Raw genomic sequence first — 13,088 nt, 5'->3', positions numbered from 1 at the left:
CCCCCCCGCGCGTCCCACCGGGCCCGGGGCTGCGCAAAATGGCGGCGGGCGGGCGGACTGCAGCTCCCGTGCTGCACCGCGGCGGGGACGTCGCTTCCCGTCATGCGGCGGGGCGAGGACTACACTTCCCGTCATGCCCTGCGCCGCTGGGGGGGGCGGGGTCATGACGCTCCCCTATAAATAGGCCCCGGCGGGCAGAGGGGGCCTCTCTCGGCCGCTGCTGCCGCCATTTTACGGGCCGACACCGGCCGCCCCCATCCGTCTCCATCCGCCGCCAGCGCCGCCGCCCGCCCGCCGGGACTGAGCGCGGCGTCTCCGCACAGCCATGAGGGCCAAGGTGAGCGGCGAGGGCCACGCCGGGGGCGGCCGATGGCGCCTCATCTCCACCTCATCGTTCCCCGGGGGGCGGGCAGCAACGGCCGGGCTCGGCCGGGAGGGCGCGCTGTGGCCTGGGGAGCCCCGGGGGGGGTCCTGGGGGGGGGGTCTCGGTTGCACCGGACGTGGAGCGGGACCGGGGGTGTCGGTGTGTGTGGGGCTGGGGGGCAGGCGAGGGGGTCGGGGCGGGGGTCAGGCAGTGAGGGGTCGGTGCACCGAGGGGCAAGGGGAGGGGGACCGGAGCCGGGGTCTGTGGGCGCGGGGCGGCTGTTGGGGGGGCTGTGCTGGGAGCGGCGGAGGGGGGTTCCCTATCGCGGGGGGTCTGTTGGGGACTGGGCTCCGGAGTGGGGCGGGGGGAAAGCCCAGCGTCCCCGGTACCGGCACTAACGCAGCCCCTCTCCTCTCCCCCGCAGTGGCGCAAGAAGCGAATGCGCAGGTACGTGGGGCTCCCCCGGGGCTGCCGCCTGCCGGTCGTGCCCCGCCGGGGAGCGGGGGAGGGTCCCGGCAGTCGCTCCGTGCCGCTGCGCGGAGCCGGTCCTGGGGCCTGAGCGCCGCTCTCTCCCCTAGGCTGAAGCGCAAGAGGAGGAAGATGAGGCAGAGGTCCAAGTAGGCCCCGCCGCGGAGCTGAGCCAGGGCCGGGGCGCGGGGCCGCCGCCGGGGAGACAGCCCGGTGCCCCGGAGAGGGCCCGGTGCAGCGGGAGGGGGAACCCGCTGCGCCGGGTCGGATCTGTGCTCTGTGGTGGCCGTTGTGCCGCGAATAAAGCTGGTGTTGTCAGGACACAGTGTGTTTCCTCCGGGAGCGGCGGGGACCGCGGGCTGGGACCGGGGCAGGGTCCTCCGGTACCGGGAAGGGGGGGGGCACCGGGGGGTGCAGGGGCCGGCTGGCGTGGGATCCCCACCCTGCGGGGTCGGTACCGGGGGTCCCCGGCACGGAGGAAGGAGCCCGCGGAGAGCGTCGAGACAGCGGCGCATTCGCATGACGTCACGGTGACGAAAAAAACCCACCCCAACCCCGGCACGCCGGGAGGAAAAGCGCGGTTCCTTCCGGGTCGCCCCGGAAGCACCATAGAGCACTTCCTGCCCGGCGCAGAGCGGCGGCAGGAAGGGGCCGCTCATTGTTGGCGCTGGAGGACCCGCGAGGAGGCCGCGAGCGGGTGAGTGCGGGACCGGGCGGGACGGGCCGCGCCGGGGACGGGACGGGCCGCGCCGGGGACGGGAAAGGCCCCGCTCCGCTGCCCCGGGGCCCCCGCGGCGGCCGCTCCCTGCCCCAGGCCGAGCCGCCGCCAGGCCCCGTAGCCCGGCCTGCCCCGGGCCTGCGGGGCGGTTGCTATGGAGACCCGGCGGGGGGCGGCGCCCCCTCCGCCCTCCCGGTGCGGCCCGGCGGGGCTGTCACGGGGCGGAGGTCCCTCGGGCCGGGGCTCGGCGGCGCCCGGGTCTCTGCAGCCGGCCCAGGCCGCTCCCGGTAACGCCGCCGGTACCGGCGGCCCTGGGGAGCGGCTGTGAGGGGCTGCGCGGCCCGCTCCCCCCACCCCCCGCCTCGGGGGGCCGCGGTCGTGCTGGCACCAGGCCGGAGCACCCGGGACTGCGTGGGGCCAGCGGGCGGTGCTGCCCCTGGGCCGGCTCCCTGACGGCCCCGGTGCCGGTGTCCTGGGCCGGGTGTTTCCCCCCGGTGCCGGGGGGGGCTGCTCCCGGTGCCCTCCCTCACCCCCCTCCCTCCCGCAGTGCCCGGAGCCCCGCGGCAGCGGTGGCGGCGAAAATGCCCGACCGCGACAGCTACAACAACGGCAGCAACGGCGATGAGGTGGGCGCCAACGCCAACGACATCTGCCGCGATTTCCTGCGCAACGTCTGCAAGCGAGGTAAGCGCTGCCGCTTCCGTCACCCCGACATCAGCGAGGTCACCAACCTGGGCGTGCGCAAGAACGAGTTCATCTTCTGCCACGACTTCCAAAACAAGGAGTGTGTCCGTCTCAACTGCCGCTTCATCCACGGCACCAAAGAGGATGAGGACTGCTACAAGAAGACGGGGGAGCTGCCCCCGCGCCTGCGGCAGAAGGTGGCCGCCGGGTTGGGCCTCTCGCCCGCCGACCTGCCCAACAGCAAGGAGGAGGTGCCCATCTGCAGGGACTTCTTGAAGGGCGACTGCCAGCGGGGAGCCAAGTGCAAGTTCCAGCACCTGCAGCGGGACTACGAGTACGAGGCGCGGGGCATGGCCGCCCGCGAGCAGGGCATCGTCCCCGCCGTCCGCCGCTACGACCCCTACGACGCCATCTACGACCCCGACCGCTACGACGACCACGACCCCGTGCTGAAGCGGCGGCGGGTGGACGGGCTGCACTTCGAGACCTACGAGTACAGCTTCACCAGCCCGCGGACGGTGGAGTACCGGCTGCTGGAGGAGGAGAACATCATGCTGCGCAAGCGCGTGGAGGATCTCAAGAAGCAGGTGAACAACCTGCTGGCCACCAACGAGGTGCTGCTGGAGCAGAACGCCCAGTTCCGCAACCAGGCCAAGGTGATGACGCTGAGCTCCACCGCCACCGCCACCGAGCAGACTCTGGCCCCCACCGTGGGCACCGTCACCAACTACAACCACAGCATCGCGCAGACGCACACCACGCTCAGCAGCCAGGCCCTCCAGCCCCGGCCCGTTTCCCAACAGGATTTGGTAGCTCCCGCCGGAGCCCAGGCGGCTCCCCCCGCCAACGCCGCTCCCCCCATGAACCCCGAAATCACCCCGCTTTCGGCCGCCTTGGCCCAGACCATCGCGCAGGGCATGGCCCCCCCCGTCTCCATGGCGCCGGTGGCCGTCTCGGTGGCGCCGGTGGCCGTCTCCATGGCCCAGCCGCTGGGCGGGATCACCATGAGCCACGCCACCACCCCCATGGTGACGTACCCCATCGCCTCGCAGAGCATGAGGATAACGGCCATGCCGCACTGACCCCCCCGCTGCCCGCAGCCGGACGGGCCGCGGCCCCCCCAGGCTGACCTGAGCCCCTGGGGGAAGCGGGAGGAGGAGGAGGAGGAGGAAGAGCAGCCCCTGCCCAGCCCACGGACACTGGTGGGGGCTCGGGGCTGGTGGTGCAGGACGGGGGGTGGTAACTCCCCTCCCCCCTGCAGCTTTGCGCCTCGGGCCAGCACCCGGGGGGAGTCGGTAAAACCTCCCGGGAGGGGGGGCTGCGCCCCGCGGAGCCACGTCTATGGACACGGCCCCCCCCCCCGTGCCGGGTCTGTGTCCCGGTGGGGGGGCGGCACCGGGGCCGCGGCTCCCCCGGGGCCCTGTAATGTTTTCAACTATTAAAAAAAGCAGAAACTCAACGGCGATCGCTCTCCCGCCCCCTTCCCCCCCCACTGCCGCGACTCTCCGGGGCGGGGGGGGGGGGGGCAGGGAGCAGCCGGTGGCTCCGGGGAACGGGACCCACGGGGGGGGGGGGACGACACGGCCACGGCGCTGTCGGGGCCCGGCGGCAGGTGGACACGTGACCCCCACCGCTGGCCCCGCCCACAATCTTTCACCACGCCCCTTTCCTTCGGCTCCGCCCAATGATACGCAGAGCAGCGGGACGGACGGGCAGCCAGCCAATGGCGGGCGGGGCTCGGGGCGGGGCCTGGCGGTACCGGGGCGGCAGCGGAGCGGCGGCGGCGGCGGCGGCGGCAGCGGCGGGATGGAGCGGCGGGGCGCGGGGCTGGCGGCGCTGGGTGCGCTGGGCCGGCGGCTGCTCTGGGCGCTGCCCGCCTACGCCGCGGGGCTGCTGGGGCTGGGAGCGGGTGCGTTGGTGTTGGCGCTGGCGCTTTACGCCGGTTGGAGGCGGCGGCGGCGCGCCCGGGAGCGCGGGTTGCGGTTGGCCGCCCGCCTGCAGCGAGACGAAGAGGCCGCCGTGCGCGCTGCCGCCGCCGCCGGGTTGGGCGCGGCCCGCGGGGAGCTGCCGGCATGGGTAAGCGGGTGTCCGCCCCCCCCGCCGCGCCGTTATCACCGGCGGTGGGCACCGGGACCGGCTCGGGGTCCCCGGCGGCCGGGCCGCCCTCCTCCTCCTCCTCCCCCCCCCCCCCCCCCCCCCCGCCCCGCACCGCCCATGTCGGGCTCCCGGCGGGGGCATCCCCGGCTGCCGCACTGCGGGACCCCCGGACCGGCCTGACCCCATCGGCTGCGCCGCGCTTGGGCTTCCCCCCGCCGGGCGGGACCCCCGGGACTGGGCCCACCCCCCACCCCCCCCCCCCCCGCCGGCTGCTCCCCGCACCCCGCTTGGGCTTCCCCCGGCCGGGCGGGACCCCCGGGGTGCCCCGTCAGCCGCACCGCTTCTCCCCCCCCCCCCCCCCGGGCCCCCTGCTCCCGCCGCACCGAGTCCCGCTTGAGCTTCCCGCCCGGGCGGGACCCCCGGGGCCGGGCTCAGCACCGCCGGCTGCACCGCAACCCCCCCCGCTCCGCCCGGGTCCCCCCGTAACCGCCAAACGCTGCATCGCTGCCCCCGAGCTCGACCCCCCCCCCCCCAATGGGGTGACCCCCTCCCGGGTACCCCCCGGGGCCTTCCGGCAACACCGGGGCCGGGCCGTGACTCACCGCGCCCGGGGGGGCCGTTTCCTGCCCGGCCGCGGGCGGGGGGGGCCGGGACACCCCTTCCGTGGTGCCAGGGGGACCGGCACCGCCCTTCTCGGGACCCCCCGGGACCCCCGGGAACGGCCTCAACGGGGCCGCAGCTGCCGCCAGATGTTGGTCACAGCTGCGGGGGGGGGGTGACATTCTCCCCCCTTCCCCCGGCCCCGGGTGCGGCCGTCCCAGCCCGAGCCGGCCCCTGCGGGAGGTTGGGGAAACTGAGGCACGGGGCTGGGCGAAACCTGCGGCCGGGGCTTCCCTCTCCCCCCCCGCACCCCCACGTCCGGCCGCAACTTCCACCCTCCCCCCCCCGGCGTCACGACAGCCCCGGCCGCTCTGCCCGCAGGTGAGCTTCCCGGACGTGGAGAGGGCGGAATGGCTGAACAAGGTGAGGTGTCCGTCTGGCCGTCCGTCCCGCGCTCCGTCCCTGAATCCGTCCCTGCATCCATCCCTGCATCCCGCGCTCCATCCTTCCATCCATCCCTGCATCCATCCCTGCATCCTGCGCTCCATCCTTCCATCCATCCCTGCATCCCGCACTCCTTCCTTCCATCCATCCCGTGCTCCATCCCTGCATCCGTCCCTGCATCCCGCACTCCATCTTTCCATCCCTGCATCCCGCGCTCCATCCTTCCATCCATCCCTGCATCCCGCGCTCCATCCTTCCATCCATCCCTGTATCCCGCGCTCCATCCTTCCATCCATCCCTGTATCCCGCGCTCCATCCTTCCATCCATCCCTGCATCCCGCGCTCCATCCTTCCATCCATCCCTGCATCCCGTGCTCCATCCTTCCATCCATCCCTGCATCCCGTGCTCCATCCTTCCATCCATCCCTGTATCCTGCGCTCCATCCTTCCATCCATCCCTGTATCCCGCGCTCCATCCTTCCATCCATCCCTGCATCCCGCGCTCCATCCTTCCATCCATCCCTGTATCCTGCGCTCCATCCTTCCATCCATCCCTGTATCCTGCGCTCCATCCTTCCATCCATCCCTGCATCCCGTGCTCCATCCTTCCATCCATCCCTGCATCCCGTGCTCCATCCTTCCATCCATCCCGCGCTCCATCCCTGCATCCTTCCCTGCATCCTTCCCTGCATCCTTCCCTGCATCCTTCCCTGCATCCATCCCTGCATCCCGTGCTCCATCCTTCCTTCCCTCCCTGCATCCAGCCCTGCATCCCTCCCTCCCCGTGTCCGTCCCTCCGTCCATCCGTCCCGCCGCCGGCAGGTCCTGGCGCAGGCCTGGCCCTTCTTCGGGCAGTACATGGAGAAGCTGCTGGTGGAGAACGTCGCCCCGTCCATCCGGGCCTCCAACAGCCACCTCCAGACCTTCACCTTCACCAAGGTGGACATGGGCGAGAAGGTAGGGTTCCCCCCGGCGCCCCCCATCGCCCCCCATCGTGCCCCCCCTCACTGCTCCCCCCTCCCCGCAGCCTCTCCGTGTCTTGGGGGTCAGGGCTCACCCCGGTGCCCACAAGAAGCAGATCCTGCTGGACCTCAACATCAGGTGAGTGGCTGGAGCCACTCGTGTGGCGAAGGTGCCAGGTCTCAGTCGTGTCCCGTCCCCCCCCCCCCGGCGGGTCTCCCTCTGCACAGCAGCTGCCGGAGCTCCCCCTTGCTGGGGGGGGGTGTTGTGGTGGAGCCCCCCCCATCCCTACATCCCATCCCCGCAGCTACGTGGGTGACGTCCAGATCGACGTGGAGGTGAAGAAGTTCTTCTGCAAGGCGGGGGTGAAAGGCATGCAGGTGAGGGGGGGGTCCCCGCCCTGGCTGGGGGGTTTGGGGGGGCGGGAGGGCTGGGGTCAGGGGCATGGGGAGCTGGTGGGGTGGAGGGCCATGGCCATGGGGGGGTCACGTCTCAGTGCTGCCCCCCCCCAGCTCCACGGGATGCTGCGGATCATCCTGGAGCCCCTCCTCGGGGACGTGCCCATCGTGGGGGCCCTCACCATGTTCTTCATCCGGCGCCCGGTGAGTGTCGTCCCCCCGCAAGGGACCGGCAGCCCCGGCCCCCCCCAGGCAGGATGTGTCTGGGGTCCGGCCCCCCCATCTGACCCCATTCCCCCCCAGACCTTGGACATCAACTGGACAGGGATGACCAACCTGCTGGACATCCCGGGGCTCAGGTGAGCCCCAGCCCGGCTGCGGGGTCTGCCCGGCCCCCCAGAACCGTCCACGTGTCGTCCCCCCCCCCCCCATGACCGTGCCCCCTCCCCAGCTCCGTGTCGGACACGATGATCATGGACGCCATCTCCTCCTACCTCGTCCTGCCCAACCGCCTCCTGGTCCCGCTGGTGCCCAACCTGCACGAGGCCGCCCAGCTCCGCTGCCCCCTGCCCCGGGTAAGGGCTGGCCGGGGGGTCCCGGGGGGGGTCCTGGGGGGGGGCACCCTGTGCCGACCCCCCCACCCCGTCTGACGCTGCTCCGCAGGGCGTGGTGCGGGTGCACCTCCGGGGTGCCCGGGACCTGCGGTCGAAGGACCGGTTCATGGGGGGGCTGGTGGAGGGCAAGTCGGACCCCTACGCCGTGCTGCGCGTCGGCACCCAGGTCGTCACCAGCCGCGTCATCGACAACAACCTCAACCCCACCTGGGACGAGGTCTATGAGGTGAGACACCCCCCGGACCCGCCCCATCGCCCCCCCAGACCAGCTGGGGTTCTTGGGGGCTGCAGGGACCCCTGTGTCCCCTCGGTTGGGGGGGGGGGCACAGGGCCCCCCCGGTGTCCCCAGCCAGGCCGTGGGTGCAGGAGCACCCCAACCCAGCCGGGCTGGACACGGGGACCCCCGTGATGTCCCCAGCCTGGCCGTGCTGAGCAGGGGGACCCCCTGTGCCCCCCCCCAATCACTCTGTCCCCCAGTTCATCGTGCACGAGGTGCCGGGGCAGGAGATGGAGGTGGAGCTGTTCGACAAGGACCCCGACCAGGACGATCTCCTGGGCAGGTGGGGGGGACCGGACCCCCGGAGCTGGCGGCTGCAGGGGGGGGCCATGTCCCGTTCCCCCCCCCCCCGGCCCTGCAGCTCACGGCTTCTCCCCCCGCCCCAGGATGAAGCTGGATTTCGGGGAGGTGCTGAAGGCCCGGGTGCTGGAGGAGGTGGGTGCTGGGGCTGGGGGGGGGGGGGGTCGGGGGGGGCCGTGCTGACCCCTCTGCCCCCGCAGTGGTTCCCGCTGCAGGAGGGGGGCCGGGGGCGGCTCCACCTGCGCCTGGAGTGGCTCTCGCTCATGTCCGACGCCTCCAAACTGGACCAGGTGAGCGGGGCTCAGCCCAGAGATGAGTTTGCTGGGTCTCAGCCATACCGGGGTGGTCAGAGGGGGGGGGGGGGTGTCTGCCCCGGCTGACTCCCTTCCCCCCCCCCCCCCATTCCCCGGTGCATCCTCCAGGTTTTGGAGAGGAACCGGACGATCGTGGCCAAACCCGATCCCCTGTCAGCCGCCATCCTGGTCGTGTACCTGGACCGGGCCGAGGAGCTGCCTGTGAGTGGGGGTCCGGGGGGGGCCCAGGGCTGCCCGTTCCCTGCCCTGTGCGGTCACAGATGTCTGGGCCCCCCCCCCCCAACCCCCCGTTTCTGCGCAGCTGAAGAAGCCGGGCAAGGAGCCCAACCCCATGGTGCAGATCTCGGTGCAGGATGTCACACGGGAAAGCAAGGTGGGCCGGGGGGGCCGGGGGGCGCCCAGCCGTACCGGTGCGGCCCCGCGGAGTCGGGGTTGGGGTGCGGGGGCCCGGCCGGCGGGGGGGTCTAACCCCGCTCCCCCCAGGTGGTCTATAACACGTCTGCTCCCGTCTGGGAAGACGCTTTCCGCTTCTTCCTGCACGACCCCGTGAACCAGGACGTGGACATCCAGGCGAGACTCCCCCCCCCGTCCCCCCCACATCCCCTCCGTGTCCCCCCCCAGTCCCTCTCCCCATTTCCCCCCATGTTCCCCCCAAATCCTCCAAGCCCCACTTCCCCCCATATTCCTCCCAAATCCCCCCGTGCCCCGTTACCCCCCCGATCCCCCTGACCCCCCCTCCCCATGCCCCCCAGGTGAAGGACGACCCCCGTCAGAGCAGCCTGGGGTCCCTCTCGCTGCCCCTCGCCCGCCTGCTCGAGGCCCCGGAGCTGACGCTGGACCAGCCCTTCCAGCTCCAGCGCTCAGGACCCGGCAGCCGCCTCTACATGAAGCTGGTCCTGCGGGTGAGGGGGGGTTTGGGGGGGTCGGGGGGTCGGGTCCTTGCCGCTGCCACCCCCCGTCGCTGACCCCCAGCCCTGCAGGTTCTCTTCCTCGACGCCCCCGAGAGCAGCGGCCCCCCACCCACCCCCCCGGGGCAGCTGGACCCCCCGGCCAGCACCAATGGCACCCAGCGGCCCACCCACGCCAGCCCCAACCCCCAGTTTGGCACCGAGGTGGGGGGGGGGGGGGGGGCAGGGGGCATCACCAGGGAGGTTGGAGGGCTTGGGGTGGGGGGGGCAGGATGGGGCTCAGGGGTGAGGGGAACAGTGCGGGGAGCTGGGGGGGCTGGAGGCGAGCTGGGAGTGATGTGGGATGGGTGGGGGGTCCTGGGGGGGCAGGATGGGGGGTCCTGGGGGGCAGGATGGGGCTCAGGGGCTGGGGGGGGTCCTGGGGGGCAGGATGGGGCTCAGGGGCTGGGGAGGTCCTGGGGTCCCCTGAGGATGAGGCTCAGGGGCTGGGAGGGGTCCTGGGGGCAGGATGGGGGGTCCTGGGGAGCAGGATGGGGCTCAGGGGCTGGGGGGTGTCCTGGGGGCAGGATGGGGGGTCCTGGGGAGCAGGATGGGGCTCAGGGGCTGGGGGGGGTCCTGGGGGCAGGATGGGGGGTCCTGGGGAGCAGGATGGGGCTCAGGCCTTGGGGGGCAGGATGGGGGGTCCTGGGTGGGAAGGGGGGGGTCAGTGCCGGGGGGCGCTTGGGGCCAGACGTGCCCGGCAGCCCCCGTGCCAGCGCCCGGCGCGTCCCCGTGCCCCCAGCGCGTGCTGCGCATCCACCTCCTGGAGGCCGAGAACCTGATCGCCAAAGACAACTTCTTCAAGGGGGTGGTGCGGGGCCGCTCCGACCCCTACGCCAAGGTGCGGGTGGCCGGGAGGGTCTTCCGCAGCCGCGTGGTCAAGGAGGACCTCAACCCCCACTGGAACGAGGTCTACGAGGTACCGGGGGGTCCCCACGCCCCCTCTGCCCCCCCCCCCAACCATCGTCCCTGTGGGCACGGACGTGCTGTGTCGGGGGGCTCCCGTCCCACCGTCACCCCAAGAGGGGAAACTGAGGCACGGGGGCTGGGAGGGGGCCCGGGTGTCCGGGGATGTCCCCACGGGTGACACCTCCCTGCCCAGGTGATCGTGGACAACGTCCCGGGGCAGGACGTGGAGTTCGACCTCTTCGACAAGGACATCGATAAGGACGACTTCCTGGGCCGGTGGGTGCTGGGGGGGGCGCGGGGGGGGGCTGGGGGGCTGTAGGGTGCCCCACCCCCCCCAGCCCTCACCAACCGCACCCCCACCCCCCCCAGGTGCAAGGTGCCGCTGAGGCGGGTGCTGAGCAGCCGCATCGTGGATGAGGTAGGAGAGGGGGTGAGGGGGGGGCTGCACCGGGGGGGGGGGGGCTGCACCGGGGGGTCTCACCCACCCTCCCTGTCCCGCCAGTGGCTGCCCCTGGAGGAGGTGAAGTCGGGGCGGCTGCACGTGCGGTTGGAGAGCCTGGCCCCCAGCCCCAGCGCCGCCCTCCTCGAGCAGGTAACGGCCCGGGCCCCGTGCACCCCCACGCCGCGGTGCGACCCCCCCGGCCCACCCCCTGTGTCCCCCGTCCCCCCCCAGGTCCTGCACACCAACAGCCTCCTGCAGCCCGCCCGGGGCGAGGAGCTCTCGGCCGCTCTCCTCTCCGTCTTCGTGGACCGAGCCGCTGACCTCCCGGTGAGTGGGTGCCCCGGGCCCCCCCCATCTGTCCCCATTGCCCCCCCCCCCATCTGTGTCCCCACCGTCCCCATCCCGCTGTCCCCCAGCTCCGGAAGGGCTCCAAGCCACCGGCTGCCTTCGCCAGCCTGGCCGTGCGTGACGTCTCCGTCAAGACTAAGGTAAGATGGGGGGGACAAGGAGGGGGGGGACAAAGGGGGGGGGGGAGCGGCTTTCACCCGCTCTCCTGCCCCCAGACCTGCGCCCCGACGGCCGAGCCCACCTGGGATGAAGGCTTCTCCTTCCTCATCAAGCGGCCCCACGTGGAGTCACTGGAGCTGCAGGTCTCTGCCCCCCTCCTGGGTCCCGTCCCCGTGGCGGGGGGGTCCTGGGGTCCCGTCCCCGTGGTGGGGGGGTTCCACCCACCCCGGGGTGCTGAGCTGCCTGTTTCTGCAGGTGAAGGAGGAGGGGGGGCAGCCCCTGGGCGCCCTCAGCCTGCCCCTGCCCCAGCTCCTGGCCTCCGAGGGGCTGGCGCTGGACGGCTGGTTCCCCCTGGCCGGGGGGGGCCCCGGCAGCCAGGTCCTGCTGCGGGTGCAGCTGGGGGTGAGTGACGGGATGGGGGGGGCGGGAGGGATGTCGGGACCCCCCCTCACCCCCCACCCGTTCATCCCCCAGGTCCTGGTGTCGCAGCAGGCGGAGGTGGGGGCCAGCAGCGTGTCCCCGGCCGGGGGGGGGGACGCTGCCCCCCAGCCCATGGAGGCACCGGGGGAGGAGGAGTACGGGGCCGGGGGGCTGCGCCAGCGCCTGCTCCCGGCTGACAGGTAGGGCTGGGGGGGGGGTGAGCCCCCCACCCGGGAGCGTCCAGCCCCCGACCCCGTGTCTGCTCCAGTTGTGACCCCCCAGCCAGGGTGAGGGGGTCCGGGCGTGCGCCCCCCCAGGGAGCCCAGGGCCGAGCCCCCCCACACACCAGGGGTCCAGGGGGGGGAGCACTGACCCTCTGCCCCCCGCAGCCCCCCCGAGGCGGCGGAGGGTCCCCTGGGCCAGCTGCAGCTCACGCTCTGGTACCACGCGGACGAGCACAAGCTGGTGGCCATCGTCCACGCCTGCAGGTGAGGCGTCCCGGCGGGGGCTCGGGTGGGGGGCTCGGGGCTGGGACCCCCCCCCGCTGAGCCGTGTGTGTCCCCCCTCTCCCCAGGAAGCTGAGGCCGGTGGCGAAGGAGCTGCCGGACCCCTACGTGTCCCTGGTGCTGCTGCCCGACCGCAGCCGCGGCACCAAGAGGAAGACGAGCGTGCAGAAGAAGACCCTGAACCCCGACTTCAACGAGAGGTGAGGGGGGGGGGGGGCGCCTGCCCGGTGCCACCCAGCGCTGCCCAGTATGGCCCAGTACAGCCCAGTGTCCCCAGGTTCGAGTGGGACATGTCCCTCGAGGAAGCCTCGCGGCGCAAGCTGGAAGCTCACGTCAAATCCACGCTGTCCTTCATGTCCCGGGAGAAGGAGGCGCTGGGGAAGGTAGGGGGGGTCCGGGGGGGGGGGCAGGGGGCCCGGCGAGCCCCTCTGAGCCCCTCTGAGCCCCTCTGGGCCTTTGTGTCCCCGTCGTCCCCCCCCCCCCAGCTCCATCTGGACCTGGCGCAGGTGGATCTGTCCCAGGGGGGCACCCACTGGTGAGTGAGTTCGGGCTGGGGGTCTGGGGGGGACGGGGAGAGCTTGGATGGGGGGGGCGGCTGTCCCGGGGAGCGGGAGGTCTCGGGGGGGTCCCGGTGGGTCTCCTGGGGTGAGGGGCCGTGCCCCCCCCGTGCCCCCCACCTCTCTCCCCCCACAGGTATGATCTGCGGGATGAGCGGAGCAGCCCCTAGAGCCGGCCCCCCCCGGCCCCCCCCCAATTCCTGCCGTGCCTGGGGCAGTGGGAAAGGTGGGGGGGGGGGGCCAGGTCCCCCGGCTGCTCCTGCTGCCCCCCCCCCCCCCCCGCCGCCCTCCGCCTCGCCACTGACCAAAGATGCGTGGGGGGGGCCGGGCTGTGCCCCCCCTGCGCCCCCCCAGACTGTTACGCACCTCGTGCCTTTCGCCCACCGAGGAGCCTCCCGGTGCGGGGGGGCACGGCCCAGGCCTGTGCCCCCGGCCCCCCCCCGGGAAGACGCTTTCATTAGAGCTGCCACCGCCGTGATGCCACCGCCGTGATGCCACCGCCGTGATGCCACCGCCGTGACGCCACCGTGCCGACCCCCCCGCTGCCTGCGTGGGGCTGCGT

At 73.3% G+C, this 13,088-nt stretch overlaps 2 protein-coding genes and 1 long non-coding RNA gene across 3 annotated transcripts; all 3 read left to right on the top strand.

Moving 5' to 3' along the window:
• The first annotated feature begins 195 nt into the window (after window positions 1-195).
• Window positions 196-1,153, top strand: LOC129198125 (uncharacterized). Its single transcript, XR_008574431.1, has 3 exons — window positions 196-337; window positions 789-811; window positions 943-1,153. It is a non-coding gene; the product is annotated as an uncharacterized LOC129198125 (long non-coding RNA).
• Window positions 1,154-1,413: 260 nt separating this feature from the next.
• ZC3H10 (zinc finger CCCH-type containing 10) lies at window positions 1,414-3,679 on the top strand. The gene is made up of 2 exons (XM_054807169.1): window positions 1,414-1,529; window positions 2,098-3,679. The coding sequence occupies exon 2, from the start codon at window positions 2,132-2,134 to the stop codon at window positions 3,314-3,316; it is 1,185 nt and encodes a 394-aa protein (XP_054663144.1). The 5' UTR covers window positions 1,414-1,529; window positions 2,098-2,131; the 3' UTR covers window positions 3,317-3,679.
• A 316-nt stretch (window positions 3,680-3,995) lies between these two features.
• On the top strand, window positions 3,996-13,057 carry ESYT1 (extended synaptotagmin 1). Its single transcript, XM_054807098.1, has 31 exons — window positions 3,996-4,310; window positions 5,313-5,354; window positions 6,198-6,332; window positions 6,403-6,476; window positions 6,643-6,715; window positions 6,848-6,937; window positions 7,037-7,092; window positions 7,185-7,308; window positions 7,397-7,573; window positions 7,825-7,907; window positions 8,011-8,059; window positions 8,125-8,214; window positions 8,347-8,439; window positions 8,540-8,611; window positions 8,722-8,808; window positions 8,991-9,140; window positions 9,219-9,350; window positions 9,928-10,104; window positions 10,288-10,370; window positions 10,464-10,512; window positions 10,597-10,686; window positions 10,768-10,863; window positions 10,953-11,024; window positions 11,100-11,186; window positions 11,299-11,445; window positions 11,518-11,663; window positions 11,853-11,951; window positions 12,038-12,169; window positions 12,247-12,352; window positions 12,455-12,504; window positions 12,663-13,057. Exons 1-31 carry the CDS (start codon window positions 4,041-4,043, stop codon window positions 12,694-12,696), a joined length of 3,165 nt encoding a protein of 1,054 aa, XP_054663073.1. The 5' UTR covers window positions 3,996-4,040; the 3' UTR covers window positions 12,697-13,057.
• Window positions 13,058-13,088: the final 31 nt, after the last annotated feature.

The sequence above is a fragment of the Grus americana genome, chromosome 31 (genome assembly GCF_028858705.1).
Source record: "Grus americana isolate bGruAme1 chromosome 31, bGruAme1.mat, whole genome shotgun sequence".
Lineage (NCBI taxonomy): Eukaryota > Metazoa > Chordata > Aves > Gruiformes > Gruidae > Grus > Grus americana.
Note: the sequence above shows the minus strand (reverse complement) of the source record. Positions and strands in the feature narration are given on the sequence as shown.